At 36.2% G+C, this 19,194-nt stretch overlaps 1 protein-coding gene across 16 annotated transcripts in view; it reads right to left on the reverse strand.

Moving 5' to 3' along the window:
- Positions 1-19,194, reverse strand: part of SOX5 (SRY-box transcription factor 5) — a 1,015,292-nt gene that overhangs the window by 186,881 nt on the left and 809,217 nt on the right. For all 16 annotated transcript variants that reach the window (XM_074402912.1, XM_074402908.1, XM_074402910.1 and 13 more), the window contains 2 exons: positions 16,186-16,358; positions 10,381-10,449 (listed from right to left, as the gene is read on the reverse strand). In XM_074402912.1, the coding sequence (XP_074259013.1) occupies positions 10,381-10,449; positions 16,186-16,358 (242 nt within the window). The remainder of the gene's footprint in view (positions 1-10,380; positions 10,450-16,185; positions 16,359-19,194) is intronic.

Below are 19,194 nucleotides of genomic sequence, written 5' to 3' on the forward strand. Positions count from 1 at the left end.
GGTAAATAAAGGAAATAGGGTGATGAACATGGTTAGCAGCTTACTGCAGTAGTCTGAGATATGATGGTGAATTAGACCAGAATGACGTTTGTCAATTTGACAGATATTGGGCACAAAAGCAATGTAGATGGATTAGCTGCAAAATGTGAAAGAATGAGGATTCCAGGATGGCTCCTAGGTATTCACCACAGAAAATTGGCAAATGGAATCATATTCAGAGGAGGAGAAACTGGGAAAGAATGAATTTGGGGAGGATAATTAAAGGATATGTCTTTAAAATGTGAACTTTGAGGTGCCTATTAGGTATCCACTTGTATTAGTCTGTTCTCACACTGCTAATGAAGACATACCCAAGACTGGGTAATTTATAAAGGAAAGAAGTTTAATAGTCTTACAGTTCTACATGGCTGAGGAAGTCTCACAATCATGGTGAAGACGAACGAAGAGCAAAGGTACGTCTTACATGGCAGCAGGCAACAGACAGCTTGTGCAGGGGAACTCCTTTTATAAAACCATCAGATCTCATGAGACTTATCCACTATCATGAGAACAGCATGGGAAAGACCCACCCCCATGATTCAATTACCTCTCACTGGGTTCCTCTCATGATGTGGGAATTATGGGAACTACAATTTAAGGATTAGATTTGGGTGGGGACACAGCCAAACCATATCACCATTTAAATGGAACTAAGGTACATGACTCTGAAGATGAGGAGAGAAATTTAGGCTGGAGAGACACATTTTGTAAAATTACTTTCAGGGTGACATATAAAACCACTGACCAACTGAGACTATTTAGAAAGTAAGTGTATATATGGAAGTCAGATGATGGAGCATTATCACAATTCAGCCTTTTAAGGATGGAAAGAGAATCTACCAAATAAGATTGGGAATAAGAAATAGAAAGTTAAAGAGAAAAGCAAATTGTGGTGTTTTAGAGGCTGACTGAAAAGTATTACAAAAATGTGGGAGTGGCCAAATTTTTCAAATGCTGCTGTGAGATCAAGTATGATGAAGACTGAGAATTTGTCACTTCCAGAAGGATCTCTGTATAGAATAAGCTATCCCAGTTTTCCCTTCTGCTTCAAGGGAAAACTAGGGATAAACCTAGTGGCACAAAGGTATCCTTAATTCCTTACTCATCTTTTCTTTCCCAATTTATTCACCTGTTTGGCTCTCTTTTCTGAATAATGGTGCTAAATACATACACCCCCCTGACACCAAGAGAGAGACATAGAGAAAGAGAGAGAGAGAGAGAGAGACAGAGACAGAGACAGAGACAGAGACAGAGACAGAGACAGAAGTTAGTTTTGTATTGTTTGTAAGTTACATGAAAATTTACTAGCAAAAGCTCAAAAGAGTAGAAGTTAGTACTCTGTCTAGGGGACTGAGATAAATTTGCCATATGTTAGAGATATCTGGAATGTATATCTTATATCATGATGTAACTGTGCTCTTCACAAAGCAACTCATTTTGTTAGCATTCTGTTAATTTCAATGGTATTTATTTTTCTGCTTATTTATTAACTCTTTTCAAAGACAGGAGGTAGAAATTCATTCTAAAGACTTTGGGAGTACTCCCAGCTATAGCATTTAATTTACACACTAAAGTGCTTCGTTTTGGACCAACATACTGACTTCAACCAACTTTCCCAAATCTTTCTTTTGTTGTTGGACTTGCTTTGTTTTGTTTTGTTTCCTACTACTTAACAATTACCTTCCCAGGGTCTTATCTAAGCACTGATAGCCCCTGTTTTGTTAAGAGGTATGGACTACAGAGGCCTGAGCGAGAAACAGTTCATTTGTCCACAGGTAATTTTGTTTGGGAAGAGGTTGAAAAGTCATGGGAAAAATGATGGTCATCTGCCTTCTGGGCCAGTCTCAATGATTCCAGAATGGCCATATTTACAACTTGTGAAAAAGCAGCTGCTCCAGACACATGGCAGCTTTGGATAAAATGTTCCCAATGCTGAAGCCCACTGGTTCTGTGGCTCTGATATTTCAGTTTACATGCAGATCTCTCTTCTTTAGATTATAGCAACACTAACCGAAGTTTAAACAATTAACTAATTAGATTAAATGAACCCAGGATTCACTTCAGAAATCATACTGCAAAGATTGGAGAAGAAAAAAATACAGAAATGGGAAAAAAGGAAAATAAAAGTAATAAGAAAAGTTGAGATTCCAGATACATAATGAAAGAAAAAATGTCCTTCTATTAAATGCTTTTTAAAATATTTTTAATGAGCAGCTCAAGTCAGGATAAGTTATAAAACCAGGATTACAACTCCTAAACATTGTTATAAACAACACGTCAATATAGTAATCAACTTAAAACAATACAGACTTTGTTATTTCAAATAGGGTCTCAATAAAAATATTAAAATGTTCAAAATATCAAGAACACAGAGTAGTTAAAAATCCTGTATCAATATAAACTCTCATGTTTGATAAATTCATCCAAAACAGGAGGTCAGAGGCATAGAAAGCACATATCCAGGAAAAGGGGATTTGAGATGTTTTATTTATTCATAAGACTTTGGAGCAATTTATGGAGATAATAAGACCGATAACATAAGGAGAAAAAATAACAGAAATTGGCAGGTGGGAGTGAGAGAAGAGTAGATACACCACCCTCATCTGAAAAGGCAAGTGTCAGGGAACACTTTACACTTGAACAAAAAAGCGTTGTAAGTAAAATGCAGTTTAATACTACCTACTCAATGGATTTAAGTAATACATAACTACATCTTGAGGACAGGGAAAGAAATCGATATCAGAGTGGCAATAAGGGAGCTAGTAAATCTTCATGTTTCCAGGATCATGGTATTTAAAGTTGGTAAGTCAGAAACAGCACTATAATTAAATTTTTTGACAGAGAAGTAACTACTAGGAGCAGGTCTATCAAAAAATAAAAACTTGAAGATTTTAAAGTTGCTCCTTCTGAGTAAAGAATAGTAAAGTAGGCCTATACTCCCAACACTTTGAAAGGCCGAGGTAGGCAGATCATAAGGTCAGGAGATCAAGACCATCCTGGCTAACACAGTGAAACCCTGGTCTCTACTAAAAATACAAAAAATTATCTGAGTGTGGTGGTAGGTGCCTGTAGTCCGACCTACTTGGGAGTCTGAGGCAGGAGAATAGCTTGAACCTGGGAGGCAGAGGTTGCAGTGAGCCGAGACAGCGCCATTGCACTCCAGCCTGGGTGACAGAGCAAGATTCCACTTCAAAAAAAAAGGAACAGTAAAGTATAGAGAACTGGGCTCAAGATGATTGCTTTCATTTCTTTTCAGTATTTTCTTAGCCATGCAGCATGTGTTTTATCAATGAAGATGAAAATATATACACCTGTCAATCTGTATCTCTGTCTACAGAGACAGGTTTGCCTAGACAGAGAAATAAGATGAATGACTGGAGTTCTACCATTAGGTAATTGCCAGGAGACAATTGAAAAAAAAAGAGAGAACACTTAAGGAATTTTAAAGTGGCTCCCACTAAGTGAAAGGACAGAGGTGCAGTCCTTTCGACCCTATAGGAAAGGCCACCTGTCTTCTCAAATGGAAGTTCTGCACCCAGAAAATGCAAAGAAAAAAGTCATCCTGAAAGCTACTTCCTTGTATTTACATATTTCCTCCTCTACTAATCTATCCGAATGCCAAGAAACCGTACCTTGTTCAGTTATGATGTATTTTATTTCATATAGCAAAACATTAGTTGGAGCTCAAGGAGTAAATGCATGTCTTTCTCAGGTTGAAATGCTATCTTAGCTGCACAGTATTTATTCTTGGCAGTTATAGTCTCCAAATAAGACAAGGTTGCTTTGTAATCTCTTTGTGCTCTTGTATGTGTGTAGGGTCTTGTTGAGGAGGGCAACTTACCAAGCTCAAGGAAAAAAATTATAAAATCAGCAGGTCAGTCAGGTACATACTATTATTTCACCTTTAACATTATTATGTTTCCATACAATACTTCAATGGATTTATTTCTGCATAACAATTTATCAAGAATTGCCAAAACTTTAACGAGCTCAGAGAACTTTGGTTCCAATGAAACGAAACCTTTATCACAAATTGGTTGAGCCCATGAGTGCAACTTAATCAATCAATTGTACATAAGTCAAGTTGTATTTTTACTGTATAGGAATAAGTTCCCAGGGAAAGAAAACTCTTTTTAAAACTTTGAGGCATTAAGCCTTAAATGGTAGAATATTTGTAAAATAAAAAATGAACTGGGCCAAAACTCGGGTAACTTGGAATCGAGCCATCGTTCCACAAGAAACAACTTATGTGACACTGGGAAAAATTTCTAACCTTACTTAGTTTTAGTTTACAAACGTCAAAATGAGAGATAGGTCTAAATAAAGCCTTTCTAAAAACCTCCTGTAGTTCTAAAATCATATTAATTTGGAATACTGACAGTTTTTAGTGACTACTGCCATGTAAAGTATATTCTTTTTTTTTTTTTTCCTAGAAATCCTCCTCTTGCTGGAAATATTCATGAATTGCCCATCATTGGAAATTCAGAAAGAACACATTTTTCTCTCTAATGACTTTGGCAAAATGTTTAACCCATGTATTTGCTAAATACCAGTCAGGATCCCACTTAATCTTCAGAGAACCAGGTGTGTGTTAGGCATTACATTTCCTTTTCTATAGATTGGAGTAATGAAACTCAGAGGAATAAACCATTTTCCCAAGATCACACAGCAGATACCAGGTGTGAAGATACAAAGAATGAATTCTGGTGTATCTTATTCCAGAACACTGTTCTCAAACATTTTTTAAAAAACTATTTAACATAATTAAAACTGCATTTCATACAGGTAAATATAATCTTTTGTCACCTAAAGCAACCAAGTTCTTTCCTATATACTATGCAATGCACACTGCCAAACTAAGAATACAAGAGAATGGAAATATTTTCTTTGTTCTACCTTTAGGCCCAGACAGAATCAGTGACCCAAAGCTATGACTAGTCCTGCACATGCTTACCTTATGAATCAGAAACAATGACAGGAGATTATTAAATACCAATTCTTTGCTTGCAAGGAAACACAATGAACAATAGTTGGAAAAGTTAATTAGACAGGGAAACGGGTTACATTTTTGGAATCTCTTATAAAAGTTCAAACACCAATGCCCTGGTATGGGAATCATAAAATATACAGTTAAAAAGAAGTACAAAAGTATAGAATCTTTAAACTTGCACTTAAAAAATATCTTAAGGCTGGGCACAGTGGCTCACCTCTGTAATCCCAGCACTTTGGGAGGCCGAGGCGGGTGGATCACGAGGTCAGGAGGTCGAGACCATCCTGGTCAACATGGTGAAACCCCATCTCTACTAAAAATACAAAAAATTAGCTGGGCATGGCGGCGCATGCCTGTAATCCCAGCTACTCAGGAGGCTGAGGCAGGAGAATTGCTTGAATCCAGGAAGTGGAGGTTGCGGTGAGCCAAGATTGCGCCATTGCACTCCAGCCTGGGTAACGAGTGAAACTCCATCTCAAAAATAAATAAATAAATAAAATCTTAAGTAGATTTCATGCTAGAATACATTGTTGGATTAGCAGTATTAGATGCTGTAAAGAACCTTAAATTCCATTAAGTATTACTTATAAGGGGTAAGAAACTTATAGCTAGGACTTGCTTCTCACACACATTCCCAAAGCTATAGAAACCTTGTCTCACCAGAATTTTCAAGATTAAAGGAAACTTAGGTCTCCAGGAACACTCAATTTGCTGTCACAATTAAAGCTGAGTAGAGGTCACTCAGTCACTTCCTGTAAAACAGTGAATCAGGTCAAGATGAACCACCGGTCTAGGATCACTACTGCAAACATAAATCAACTAACTATCAATATCAGAAACAGGTTGATTTAATGTAAAAAGGAAAACAGAAAATAAAATTGCTAAAAGATGGGGACTATAGAATAGTCAACAGAAAAAGAGGGGAAAAAAAGCTTCCCCTCCCAAAAAAATCTAGAAAGATATCTTATTCCGATATATTTATAAATTTCACCTCATGTATTAATGTGCATTAAAGTTAGCTTGATACAGTAAATTGAAATAAAAAATTTCACTTTTAAGTCAGTAAACACAAATATTAGAGGGAAATACTGCTGAAGAGTAGAAAAATAAGACAAACTTCTAGTGTTCCTAAAATTAGTCTCATAAAGAAGTGAACTTGTTCTTGAGAGAAGATGGATGTTTCTGGTATTTGTAAACTGATTTATGATACTGCAAACAATAACAGAAAACATTCTTAATGAATTACGTGGGTAAACCTGGCGGAAGACTGTAACCCTTCAAAGTATAAGAAGTAATGTAGACTGAGTTTTTAATCCAGTTATAATTATGTAGTTTCAGAGCTAAGGTTGCTCCTAAAGAAATAAAAATATATAAAGAACTGATCCTAAACAATTAAATAAATTTGGTTCACTTGCAGATTCTTATGGTATTTTCTCTAGAGTAGGTTTACTATACAGTTAAACCTACCATCACTCTTTTCATCAGAGGTTGAGAAAAAATTAAAAAGATCAAGAGAAATCTGAAATAACCTGGATATGATGATTAATTCTGGTGTCAACTTGCCTTGATTAAGGATTACATAGAAACCTGTGGGGTGTGTTGTGAGGTTGCTTTCAGAGGAGATTAGCACATGAGACTAAGTGGCATAAATGGGGAAGATTCACCCTCTCAATGTGGGCAGGCACCACTGAATATGCTGAGGAGCATAAGCAGAGAAAGGGTGAATGTGTGGATCTATCTGCTGGAACTGGGATACACTCTTCTTCTGTTCTAAGACAACAATTTCAGACTCCTGGTCTTTGTACTTTTGCAGCTTCCCAGGTTCTGAGGCCATTGGCCTTGGAGTGAGAGTTGTATCAACAGCTTCCCTCGTTCTGTGGCCTTTGGACTTGGACTGAGAACCATGCTGCCAGTTTCCCAGGGTTTCCAAATTGCAGAAGGCCTGTTGCAGGACTTAGCCTCCATAATTGTGTGAGCCAATCACTCAGTAAGTGCCCTCTCACATATCTATCAATATATACACCTACATCATCTATATCTATATCTATATCAACTATATCTATGTCTCCTATTGATTCTGTGACTCTGGAGAAGAACCCTGAGTAATATACTAAGGTATTAGAGTATGTAAATTTTTGTGCATGCACACAAATTTACAAATATACAAACTTGTTCATACTTTTAAAATCAAATGATAAATATTTCAAATGGAATAAAAACGTCGAAATTGACATCTCTTTAGTGAAAGATCTTACAAGAACAATGAGCAAAACGTAAGAAATATTATCTTTCCTGTCATTTAATATATCCATCAAATGAAAAAATTGCCCAGTTCTAACTTTTAACTTATCGATCGAATCCACTCAGCAGATATGCCTAACCCATCTGATAGAGTAGATTCCTTTGCTAAAATTGGACCAATATAATGCCTTTTGTATTCATACATGAAACAAATATTTTAAAGGCATACTGAATTGTGGACTATAATACACTACTGTCTACTACTCCATCAATATATACATTGTTTTCTAAGGTCAGGAACAACAACAATGGTACAAAACATTTAAGAAAGTACAAATCAGGATCAAGAATGTAAGTTGGCATGTTTATTTCTATAAGGTATCAAGATATCATATGTAAAAAAGAAAAAATCAAAATACTAGATGAGCGTTTTCAAATATCAAATAAGATAATCTAGTAAATTATTTTGTGAGCATTCAATTATATATGCATTTTTAATTAAAAGAAATCTTATAATATTTGTTATACATTTCAGTTGCCTTCCGTGATAGCAGATTCTATATTTACTAGTCTTCATCCTTGCCCTGTGATTCCAAGAAAAAGGAGGCAGTAGGAAGGAGGAGGAAAGGGAAGAAAAAACATTCTAAAATGAAATATGGCAATGATTTATGTGGTGGGAAAAACGAGTCTGTTCTACATTTTTAATTTCCTATTTCTACATACGCCACTACACCAGAGCTTCCCATAATTGTTTGAACAATCTCGCAGTAGACTAAATAATTCAAATATATTGTTACTTTCATAACTATTAAGTGTTTATAAAACTTCTCCAAACTCACAATTTACAAAATATGTTTCAGAACTATGCTTTTAGTTAATGAATATACTAGAAGCTGTGAAAATGAATTTCTTTCAGGTTATCAGTTTGCTCAGTACTTATTTCTTGCCTGAAAGGGTTTTGACTGTCACTTTCATTTATCTGCACCCTAGAAAGAAGACAAATACACATATATAATGTCTCAACATCTCAATGTTCCCCTCAAATTACTTTTAGTGTGACTTTATTTCCTTTAGGGACTTTTTTTTTCCCCACTATGAAATAGTGGAGGCTGGCCATTTAACACTAATAGAAATTCTAACCTTTTAAAATCTCATACTCCACAAAAGTTCTATTGATAGTCAGAAAACTGCTTCTTATTTTAGCTTTACCAGTTTCTAATTGTGTGATCTTGGGCATGCTGTTGAACTTGGCCTTTGCTCTCTGGAACATAGTTTCTATAGTCATAGAAATTCTAGAAAGTATAATTTTAAGTGCTTTTCATTAAAAAATGTTCTGACTTATAAATTACAGTGCTTCATGCTCTCAAGCAAGAATCCATCCATTTCATCTTTTTGTCATTATGACAGGACTTAAAATCCACATTGTGAATGTAGTGGTCTTAATGGTGGAATAATTCCTAAGAAAGTACTGAAGGTGTTGGCTAATCCAATTGGTCAGAACACAGTTTATTGAGCCTTTCACATATTTACAATATGAGTTTAAATGTATTTTTGTCATTCTGTTTAACAAGGGACTTATTTCAGTATCATATAAATTATAAAATCTAAAACTATTAGTTTACTTATCAAACTGCAGTGAAATCAAGTGACTACCACATTGCTGATTATGGGATTACTTTACCTAGAATAATAAAGTGCCAAAAACAAAAATAAAAAAAAAAGAATAAGAAAGTGCCATACCAATATTAATACCTATGTTTTGATAATGAATAAAATTTTAAATACAGGTAACCAGGTACCATCAACTAAAAAGTCAGTTGTACTTTGACTGAACAACATGAAGCTCAATGAACAGTTGTAAACCACTGAAATGAATAACCACAGCTATGAATGGATTATAACATGTTAGAAATGTGCTGATCACAATTACAGTTAAGGAAGGAAAAGATCCCTGGCTGGAACATCTCACTGAGCTTCCCTTGTCTCATTGAAACTGGCTACAGGTCATTAAAATCCCAGGTAGAATAAGAAGGAACAGTGAGTGATAGGTCTGTTAAATCCATCGAAACAAAGTATGCCTGACTCAATTAGATAAAATGGGAGAAATTTGGTTGGCAATAAAGTTAAAACATGATTAATAAAAGAGTGAAATAATTTTGACACATTTGCTTCCTGTCATTTATGATATTTACACTTAATAAAATATGTTGGATCTCAAGATATAACTTTAATAGAATCACGAATTTCTCTCCAGATCAACATACTGTAAAGCTAAAAGTTGCCTCCAGATGGATGATGGTACATGGGTTGGATTCACAGTTACATGAATCAGATACCTTGATAGTCATAGTGAGTGAGTATTGAGCATTTACTATGTGCCCTGACACTATGCTAAGGCTCTTTATCCATGATTTCCTTTAATCCTCAGGAATTTCTATATGAAATAAATGCTGTTCAGAAAGTAAACTGTCAGAAGGGAAACAAAGCTGAACCTTTGTCAAAATTTATGACACCAGCAAGTGGTGGAAACAAGACGTCATTGGAAACGTTTTTTCTTTTTGTTACCAATATAGCTGCTTCCTTCTGTATTGACGCCCCTTATCAGTGCAAATTTCCATATAATAAAAATATGGAGGTCCTACAGACTTCAGCCTTGTTTTCTCCAAGCAAAACCACAGGTAAATTGACTTGAACACTGAATTATTATCAACCCTATGCTCCACCTTTATCACACATGGCTCTCAGGTATACAATAAAAAAGTTCCCTCTGGCACTCTTTCTCTGAACTGAAAACCTAGGTACCTTTCTGCTTCGTTTCCCTGCCCCTACCCAGTTAAGAACACTTACAGACACATTTTAACATTAACATAGAGAGAAAATGAAACCTTTATGGACAATAATTTCTTCTCAGTGTAAGATGAAAATAACTGTTAGCTTGCTTAGATTGAAGCTCCCTGACACAGTAGGGCCTGTGACTGACAGATGCCGTTTGCAAGATTCATATGGCAGTAATTTTTATTTTGGAGGTCATTTCAGTTAGGTATTTAAGGATAAGAAACAGAATATATATATTTTTTAATTGTAAGTATATTGAAATTATGATTTCTGACCTGGATCTGTTGCTGGAGCAAATTGATTTTGTGTTGTTGCTGCAGAAGCTGCTGCTGTTGTCTTGCAATCTGCGGAGAAATTGCACATGAGAAATTTACAAGTATATTGTAGTCCCAGAGGGAAGTTACTAATGTTCTATTTCTCAAAGTTTGATTTGACATTGATTAAGATGATGACAATAGATGTGTCTGTGCTCCTAAATTATTAGCAATCCATACTAAGTAAGATCAAGGAAGATATTTAGTCTTTAGAAATAGTTATGTTTCTTTTGGCTTAAAACAAATGAAGCCTAAAATACTATTACAGTGATCAACCCCAGAAAGAAATGTCTGGTTTTCAAACATCCCTCTTCTTAGTGATACCTTAAGAAGGCACTGCTTCTGACATTTTCAGCCCTTTTCTATAAGTGTTTCACAAATGGGGAGGGGTAGGTTTAAGACTGAGGAGTTCAGAGTAGCACAAAGTATTGCAAAACACTGGATTTATTAGTAAAGTTTTTGGTATTTTTTTGGTTTTAGATAAATAATTTTCTCATTACTGCCTCTCACAAACCCCTAACCACCAACTCAACACATACCATTGTAGTTTCTGCTTCCATTTCTCTACCGAAATGATTCTTAAGAAGGTTACCAATCACATCCATTATTTAAAAATTCTGATGCATTTTTCAGTTCTCACCTTTTGATCTCTCATCAGAATCCAACACTCAAGTGCTTTCCCTTGATCATGAACTTTCACTGTTGGCTTCTGCGACATCATACTTCCCTGGTTTCATTTCTACCTCTCATGTCTTTTCCTTTTTAATCACCTTTAATGGCTCTCTCCAGCCACTAAATTTTATAATTCTCTCAATTTTAGATTTTGTTCTTTTTCTTCGTACTTACTTCCATATGTAAGCCAAATGCTTCTAAATTTGTTTCTCTAGCCTAGACCTTTGTTTTAATCATCAGATCCACTTATTGAGAGACTTATTCAAAGGTACCTCAAGTTCAACAGGCCCAAAACTAAATTTGAGATTTAGCCTTCCATATAGTTATCTTAAATATTTCCTAACTTAGGGAACAGTACAATGACTTCCTATTCCCATTGTTGTTTGCACTTATAACACCCTCTACATTTACTTAATATTATGCCCATGCTATGACTTTGTATTTGTTTATTTATTTGTTATTTACATCTTTCTGTCCCCTAAGGAGAAGTCTATAAATTCAGTGATGGTAAAGGCCATGTAAATTTTATTCACTATTCATAGGAAGTCCGTTATAAAGGAATGCTGAATAGATATCTGATAAGAATGCATTAATAGATGATATGAAAATTGTAAACATTTCATCACATGGGATAGGATGTAACTTCTAATATCTTGAAACTTATCACTCTCTTATAAATAAGTTCTAAATCTCATTCTCATCAAGTAATAATTGCCATTATTTTCATTAAAAAAATATCTTAGCCTCTACAACCAAAAGGAAAAAATACAGGAAAAAACTGATACATCACCATGAATAAAAAGTAAAGAACCCATGTGATGAGGATGAGTCTACACGGCTATACAAAAAAAAAAATTTACCTCCTTTATGGATGTTGGTATAATTATAATTATTTTAATACTTTAATTTTATCTTTGGAATATGGTAAAAAAAAGTTTTTTTCTTTCTTTTTTTTGAGACATAGTTTTACTCTTGTTGCCCAGGCTGGAGTGCAATGGTGTGACCTATGCCCACTGCAACCACCTCCTCCCAGGTTCAAGTGATCCTCCTGCCTCAGCCTCCTGAATAGCTGGGATTACAGGCACCCACCACCATGCCCAGCTAATATTTTTGTATTTTTACTAGAGACAGGGTTTCACCATTTTGGCCAGGCTGGTTTTGAACTCCTGACCTCAGGTGACCCACTCACCTCAGCCTCCCAAAGTGCTGGGATTACAGGCATGAGCCACCATGCCTGACCCACTATTTTTTTTTCCTGAAGAAAGTGATAAAGGAGACAGCAGAAGAAGGAAGATCTTCTTTTCCATGAAGTCTCATTCCTTCCTTCCATATATCAATCTTTCAAATGCCATTTAAATACTTTTAACAAAACTTTCAGAATACTTCAGAACCTGACTACTTCAACCTCCTGTGCACTTTCTTCTCTTCACTGTGCCTTGGTCTGGACTGTTATAATGGCCTCCATATGCTCTTTATGCTTTCGCTCCTGCTCCCTATAGTCTATCACAGACCAGCATCCTGAGAGTACTTAAAATATAAGTCCACTTTGGGCATCCAAGGTGGGCGGATCACAAGGTCAGGAGTTCAAGACCAGCTTGGTCAACATAGTGAGACCAAAAAATTAGCCGGGCACAGTGGCAGGCACCTATAGTCTCAGCTATTCAGGAGGCTGAGGCAGGAGAATCACTTGAACCTGGGAGGCGGAGGTTGCAGTGAGCATACATTGTACCATTGCACTCCAGCCCAGGTGACAGTAAGAGACTCTGTCTCAAAAAAAGAAAAAAAATATATACATATATATATATATATGTATGTGTGTGTGTGTGTGTGTGTGTGTGTGTGTGTGTGATGTTATGCTATTCACCTTTCCAAAACTCTTTTCTCTCACTCAGCAAAAAGACCGATGTGCATATAATGCCTTCAAGGCCCTATATGATTTGGCCTCCTTTTACCTCTCTGATTTCATCTCATCCCCTATTCCCCTTGTCATCCCACACCTGCCACATTGCATTCCTAACTGCCTCTTTTACATACCAAGCATGCTTCTGCCTTGAAGGATATTCCCGCTTCTGGGCCTTTGCACTTACTTTTTCCTCTGTCTGAAATACTCTGCCTAGGTAGCCCCATGGCTCACTCCCATACATCCTACAGGTTTCTGCTCAAATGTTCTTAGTCAGTAATGTCTTCCCTGAGCACCCATTTTAAAAGAACATATTCCCACAGATAATACCCTCATCCCCAATGCCCTGCTTAATTTTTCAACAAAGTACTTATCAATATATAGTTTACCGGTTTTTATTGTCTACCCCTCTCAACTAGATTTCAATACACAAGGGGTTTTTGTCTGTTTTATTCCCCATTCTATTCCCACTAACTAGAACAAAACCTGGCATCAAATTGGTGGTCAATGAATATTTGTCTAATAGATGAATGTGGGCTGGAGCTCAGAATCTGGGGGAAAGGCTCGTCAGTAAATAGATCCTCTGGCATTCATAACAGCTATACCAGGAATACTAGAATGCACAGAATGGGAACATTTGACACTCAGTAGGGAGTGCTGGAAGGAGTATCAGAAAAAGACTTTAGAAGAGAAGATGCACCTGCCCTGACCCTTAAAGAATAAGTATTAAATGCCCTTCATGGAAGAATATGCTACCACAGAGTGGACTGTGCATACCTGCTATGTATGGTAGAGAAGCACTGGGAGAGCTGAATGAGCTCTAGATACATGACCTGTGGCTATCACCAGGGATCTTCCCCCAGGCTGTGGAGGCAGCACCGCAGGACATCTCTCCCACACAGGAGAGAAATTCTTGAAGAATTTAGGGGTTTGTAAAGTTCCAAGGAAAATGTCAGAGGTCTTGGGAAACTATTAGAATCAAAGGATTCTAGAATCCTTTCATGATATTCAGAGATGGGCCAAAATGTAAAAGAGAAAAGAAAGAAACTTACTCTCCACCAGTCAGTGCTTAGATCTTTCAGGACATGTGTGTCCTCAGACCCACCAAAGCAAATAGAGATTATCTACAAAAAATATCCCCAGCCAAGCTATTCAGAAACTCCTAGGATTCTCCAGAATTAAGTTGACTAAAAGATTCAACGTTAAGGACAAGGAAAGAGTGGTGTTGTTTTATACTGTTACTGGCAAGCATTCTGAACTCTTCTATCATAGGAATAAAGCAAGAGGCTTATGGGCCATATCCAAAAGCAAGCCCAAAACATCTTTAATGAAAGTGATGAGGCACTTCATTAAAAATAAAACTAACAACTTTTAATCAGAGATAAACCATAAACCACCAAGCAGAGAAGAGTAAAAGGAAAATAAGGGGATGGAAAAAAGGAGCTCCTCAAACATAAACTGTGTATTTCTTCATGTCATTCAACCCTGCCAGCTTGTACTTGGAAAGATGTTTAGACGGTTTTGCTGGGATATGTAGACATGCAAATATTAAACAGTGGCCATCCTCCGCTTGGGATGGTCAGTGGGGTATGTCTAGAACATGGACCAGGAAAAGCACTTAGCCATGAAAAAGAGGCCATACTTCTACGTAAGCTGAAACTATGACACCTCCCTCTATCTTACCTTCTGTTTACTACCAATTTCTTTAATAGTTCATAGACATTGCCTCCATTTTCCTACTCCACATTTTCCAGTTCTTATTATCTCATTTCGGCTACTAAAACACCATAGAATCCTTACTCTTCAAGGCCAACAATGGGAATCTAAATGACAAATCTTGTTTCCATTTGATTATTAGAATGACTACTTTTCTGTAGCATTTAACACTGCTCCCTATTATCTCTTAAAATCTCCATTTTGTTTCCTATAACATGGCCCCACTTCCATATATGTTTCTTTCTGCATATGTTCACATTCCTTTCTCTGCCAGCTATATATGCCAGTATCTCCCAAGGACCTACCTTTAGTTCCTTTCTGCTTTCCTGTAATATTAGCATTCTAATTTAAGGCTTATAAGCCTGCCACACCTCTGCATAAAACATTCCTGTCCCTGATATTAACATGGCTGCCTCTTATATATCATTTAGATCTGAGCTTAACTGCCAAAGCATCATTGTCATAGCAATCAACATCTATCTTATTACTCTGTTTATATTTTTTTCAAATTATTTATCACTATATAATGTCATCTTGTTAATTTATCTGTTCTTTTATCTGTCTCTCTCTTTCCACTAAAATTTAGGAGCTTTGTCTCTCTGGTTAACTGAGACAGCCTCAGCAATTAGTTAGTACAGTGCCTGGCACATAGGAAGCCCTAGATTACTATTTGTCAAATAAATGAATGAATGTTATCTCCTCCAGCAGTTTAAAGCACCATTTCTCTGTAAATAACCTAAGAAACAACTGAGCTCTCTTCCAAAGTCTATTTCTAGCTGTCTCTCACATACCTCCAACCGGACAACCTGACAGCAACTTTAATTCAACATCATAAAACCACTTTCTTTTCCAAACTTGCTCTTCTCCTGACTGCCTCTGTTTTCGAGTGACGGCATTCTCAATCTCCCTATTATTAGACTCAACAGTTTTCTTTTCCCTTTTGCCTACTCAAAGAATTCTTCTAACCATAACTCGTCGACCTGTTTATTCCTCTTTTCTTTTTTTCCATGGTTACCCTGACTAATTTAGATTCTCATGCTTTTTAAATTAAAGCATTATAATAGCCTTGTAACTGAACTTCCTGCCCCCAACTGGAAACTCACTTTACTTGTTGAAGCCTACCAGTTCTTCAAAGCACATTTCAAATGTCAGCTCTCTAATGAATTCATTCAAAATGTTTCTTGTTGAAAATGTTCTCTTGACTCTCCTTGGTTCTTTTTTGGTATTTTTCTCATGATTTATTAGAATTTATCTTGATTATAATTACTTCTAGGCTACTTACCACCAATGTAGTTAATAAGCATCTTAAAATCTGGGTTTTATCTGTGGGTGTTTTTTTTTTTTTTTTTGCCTTTTAATTTATTTAACTAGGGAGGTGAAGGGATTCTTATTCATTGTGTGTATCCAGTACAGTGACCTATAAGTAGCAGGCAAAGCAATGTCTGAATAATCTGATTGCATCGCTAGTTCTTACTCACCTGTTCTTGCTGCTGCTTGGCCAGCTCCATTTGCTGACGCTGTTTCTCAATCTGAGAGGCAGCTAGTTTCTTCTGTTCATCATGGGCAGCCAAGAGCTGCTCTCGCAGACTGGTCAGCTGGTTGATCATACCCATGAGTTGCCTTTCTTTCTCAGCTAAGCTCTCAGGAGTCCCTAAAAATAATATGGCAATAAAACAGACAAGATAAATGAGAAAAAGTGATTATTTCAATGAAAATGACTCTGTCGTATGCAGAGCTAGTCCAAACATAAAGTTCAATAAACACAAAAACATTACCTACCTTCTTTTAGATTTTCACTCAACAGTAAAAAGTGATGGCAATTTACTGATTAGAAAGTACCACAATGAACCTGGCTCTCTGGCACAATAGAAAGAACACTGGACTTCTAACAAAGTACCAGAATGAGCAAACATTTTGAATGTTTTTACATTTATGACTAGTTATAATCTATAGTTTTTAAAAAAATTTACTTTATAAGTAAATTTTAAAAATGTTGGCTGAGCATCTACTCTTTTTAATGTTCTATGCTAGGGTCTGCTGAAAGTAAAACAATGTCCAAAGTACAGTTCTTGGCCTTAAATATAATAGTTTTTCATCTAATTAAAGAAGCAAGACAAAGACATAAAAATTTAATAGCTATAGTTATTAAGAGGTCAGTGCATTAGTATTAGGGATATGATTCTCCCTTTCATAAAAAAAAAGAAACTTAAAGATTCAGAACCAAGGAATTCTATGTTACAAGACAGCAAATATCTATTTAGCCAATCAAGTTTTAGAATGTATTCCCCATATGCCAATTCAGAATCTATCGTCTTCTTTTTTTTTTTTTTTTTGAGACGGAGTTTCGCCCTTGTTACCCAGGCTGGAGTGCAATGGCGCGATCTTGGCTCACCGCAACCTCCGCCTCCTGGGTTCAGGCAATTCTCCTGCCTCAGCCTCCTGAGTAGCTGGGATTACAGGCACGTGCCACCATGCCCAGCTAATTTTTTGTATTTTTAGTAGAGACGGGGTTTCACCATGTTGGCCAGGATGGTCTCGATCTCTTGACCTCGTGATCCACCCGCCTCGGCCTCCCAAAGTGCTGGGATTACAGGCTTGAGCCACCGCGCCCGGCCAGAATCTATCTTCAAAAATAAAATATAGTTAACTTAGCAAATACTCAAGTTTGAGAACAAAACTATACCAATTGTGAGACAATGTGGTTAGCAAATGGACATCATACTATCATCGCTTAACCTTATGCATAAATCCAAGATTTGGAGAAGTTATGGTAGTCATTTAATATTATGTTCAATTTATTTAAAACATGCCAATCAATCTTATTAAGTTAAAATTTGTATTTAATATAAGGGAAATGTGTGCTGTTCACTGAAACAGAAACAGTATCACTTTTAATTGTTCTTTTAAAACTCATGATATTGACAAAGCCCCTACGATAAAGTACTACCAGTAGGAGAGAACACCCTGTTTAATTACAATTTTCACTTCAAACATAAGACACTAAGCACTATTTTACTCCTGCATTTGCCACCTGTATACATAATTAGAAGGATCTGTCACCCTTCTTAACCCCAGTGCATTTCTCCTACCAATTTAGGCTAAAAGAGTTAGTCCTATTTTAGGAAGTAGCAGATATAGTTAGTAGCTTATAATTTTTATATACCCATTTGGAATAGAAATAAGGGTTCTAATGTATTTTACATATAGGCTAGAGAACAAATATCCAGAAAAGGAAATGTGTGAAAAAGGCAGTAACCATTTCTCATACTCTTTCTTATTAACAATGCCTATCCTTATTCAAGGCAGATGGTCTATAATGTGCTGCTAATAATGTATTATACCTCAGATAGTTGGATTCCATTAGAATGAATGAACATTAAGTCCATGAATAATAGCCACATGACTATTATATCCTAATATTAAATAATATAAATATATCCTGGGAAGATTATCTTAGTGAAAATATTCATATGCTAGCAAGATAAATATCTTCCTACATTGTTAGCAGAGCAGTAAATTTCTACCACATTTCAAGGAATACACACTAGGATTAGCAATACACATCATGTCTTAGAATGCGCATAACCTACAAAAGATAATTTTGCTTTTAGAAATCTAGCCCAAGCCTGGGTGCAGGGGCTTATGCCTGTAATTCCAGTGTTTTGGGAGGTCCAGCAGAAGGATCATTTGAGGCCAAGAGTTCAAGACCAGCCTGGAAAATACAGCAAGACTCTATCTCTACAATTTTTTTTTTTTTTAAATTAGTTGAGCATGGTAGTGTGCTCCTCTAATCCTAGCTACTGGAAGGCTGAGGTGGGAGGATCACTTGAACTCAGGAATTGTATTTCACCTCAGCATGCAAACGTATAACTTAAAAGTCTAAGCAAATCAGTGCATATTCAACACCTACAATTGGTCCTGCAGAATCCAATTAAGTCAGCCCTCTACAGAGGGGTTTCACATTCTATGAATGCAATATTTTGGATCTATGTTTAGCTGGGAAAATAAAACTGCTTGTAAGTGGACCTGTGGAATTCTAACCTGTACTGTTCAAGAGTCAACTGTATATATTTGGTGATGAGAATTAACAAATATCATTTTGTCATTAAGTATGTGAAAGTTTAACAAAATTTTTTTTGTTTTCACTTAGTCATAAAGATGTAAATAAGATTTATTTCAAACTTGAAACAAATTTTCTAATTTTATAGTTCACATTCATTCCAAACTTTTTGAACCTTCAGCCCATCTTGTTGCATCTTAAGCATTTTCACATGACGTCCCGGACACAATTACATTCTATTTCAGCTCCTTCTTATCTAACCTTTTCTTCTCAATCTTTTTCACTGACTCCTCTTCTGCCACCCATAAATGCCCATATTCTTCCCAGCCCCATTCTTTACATTTTCTGGCCTTGAACTAACATGCTTTAACCTCTAAGCACTATATTTCAGTAACGCTTTGCATATTTTAACCTACTGAGTTCTAAA

The sequence above is a fragment of the Saimiri boliviensis genome, chromosome 7 (assembly GCF_048565385.1).
Source record: "Saimiri boliviensis isolate mSaiBol1 chromosome 7, mSaiBol1.pri, whole genome shotgun sequence".
Taxonomy (NCBI): Eukaryota; Metazoa; Chordata; class Mammalia; order Primates; family Cebidae; genus Saimiri; species Saimiri boliviensis.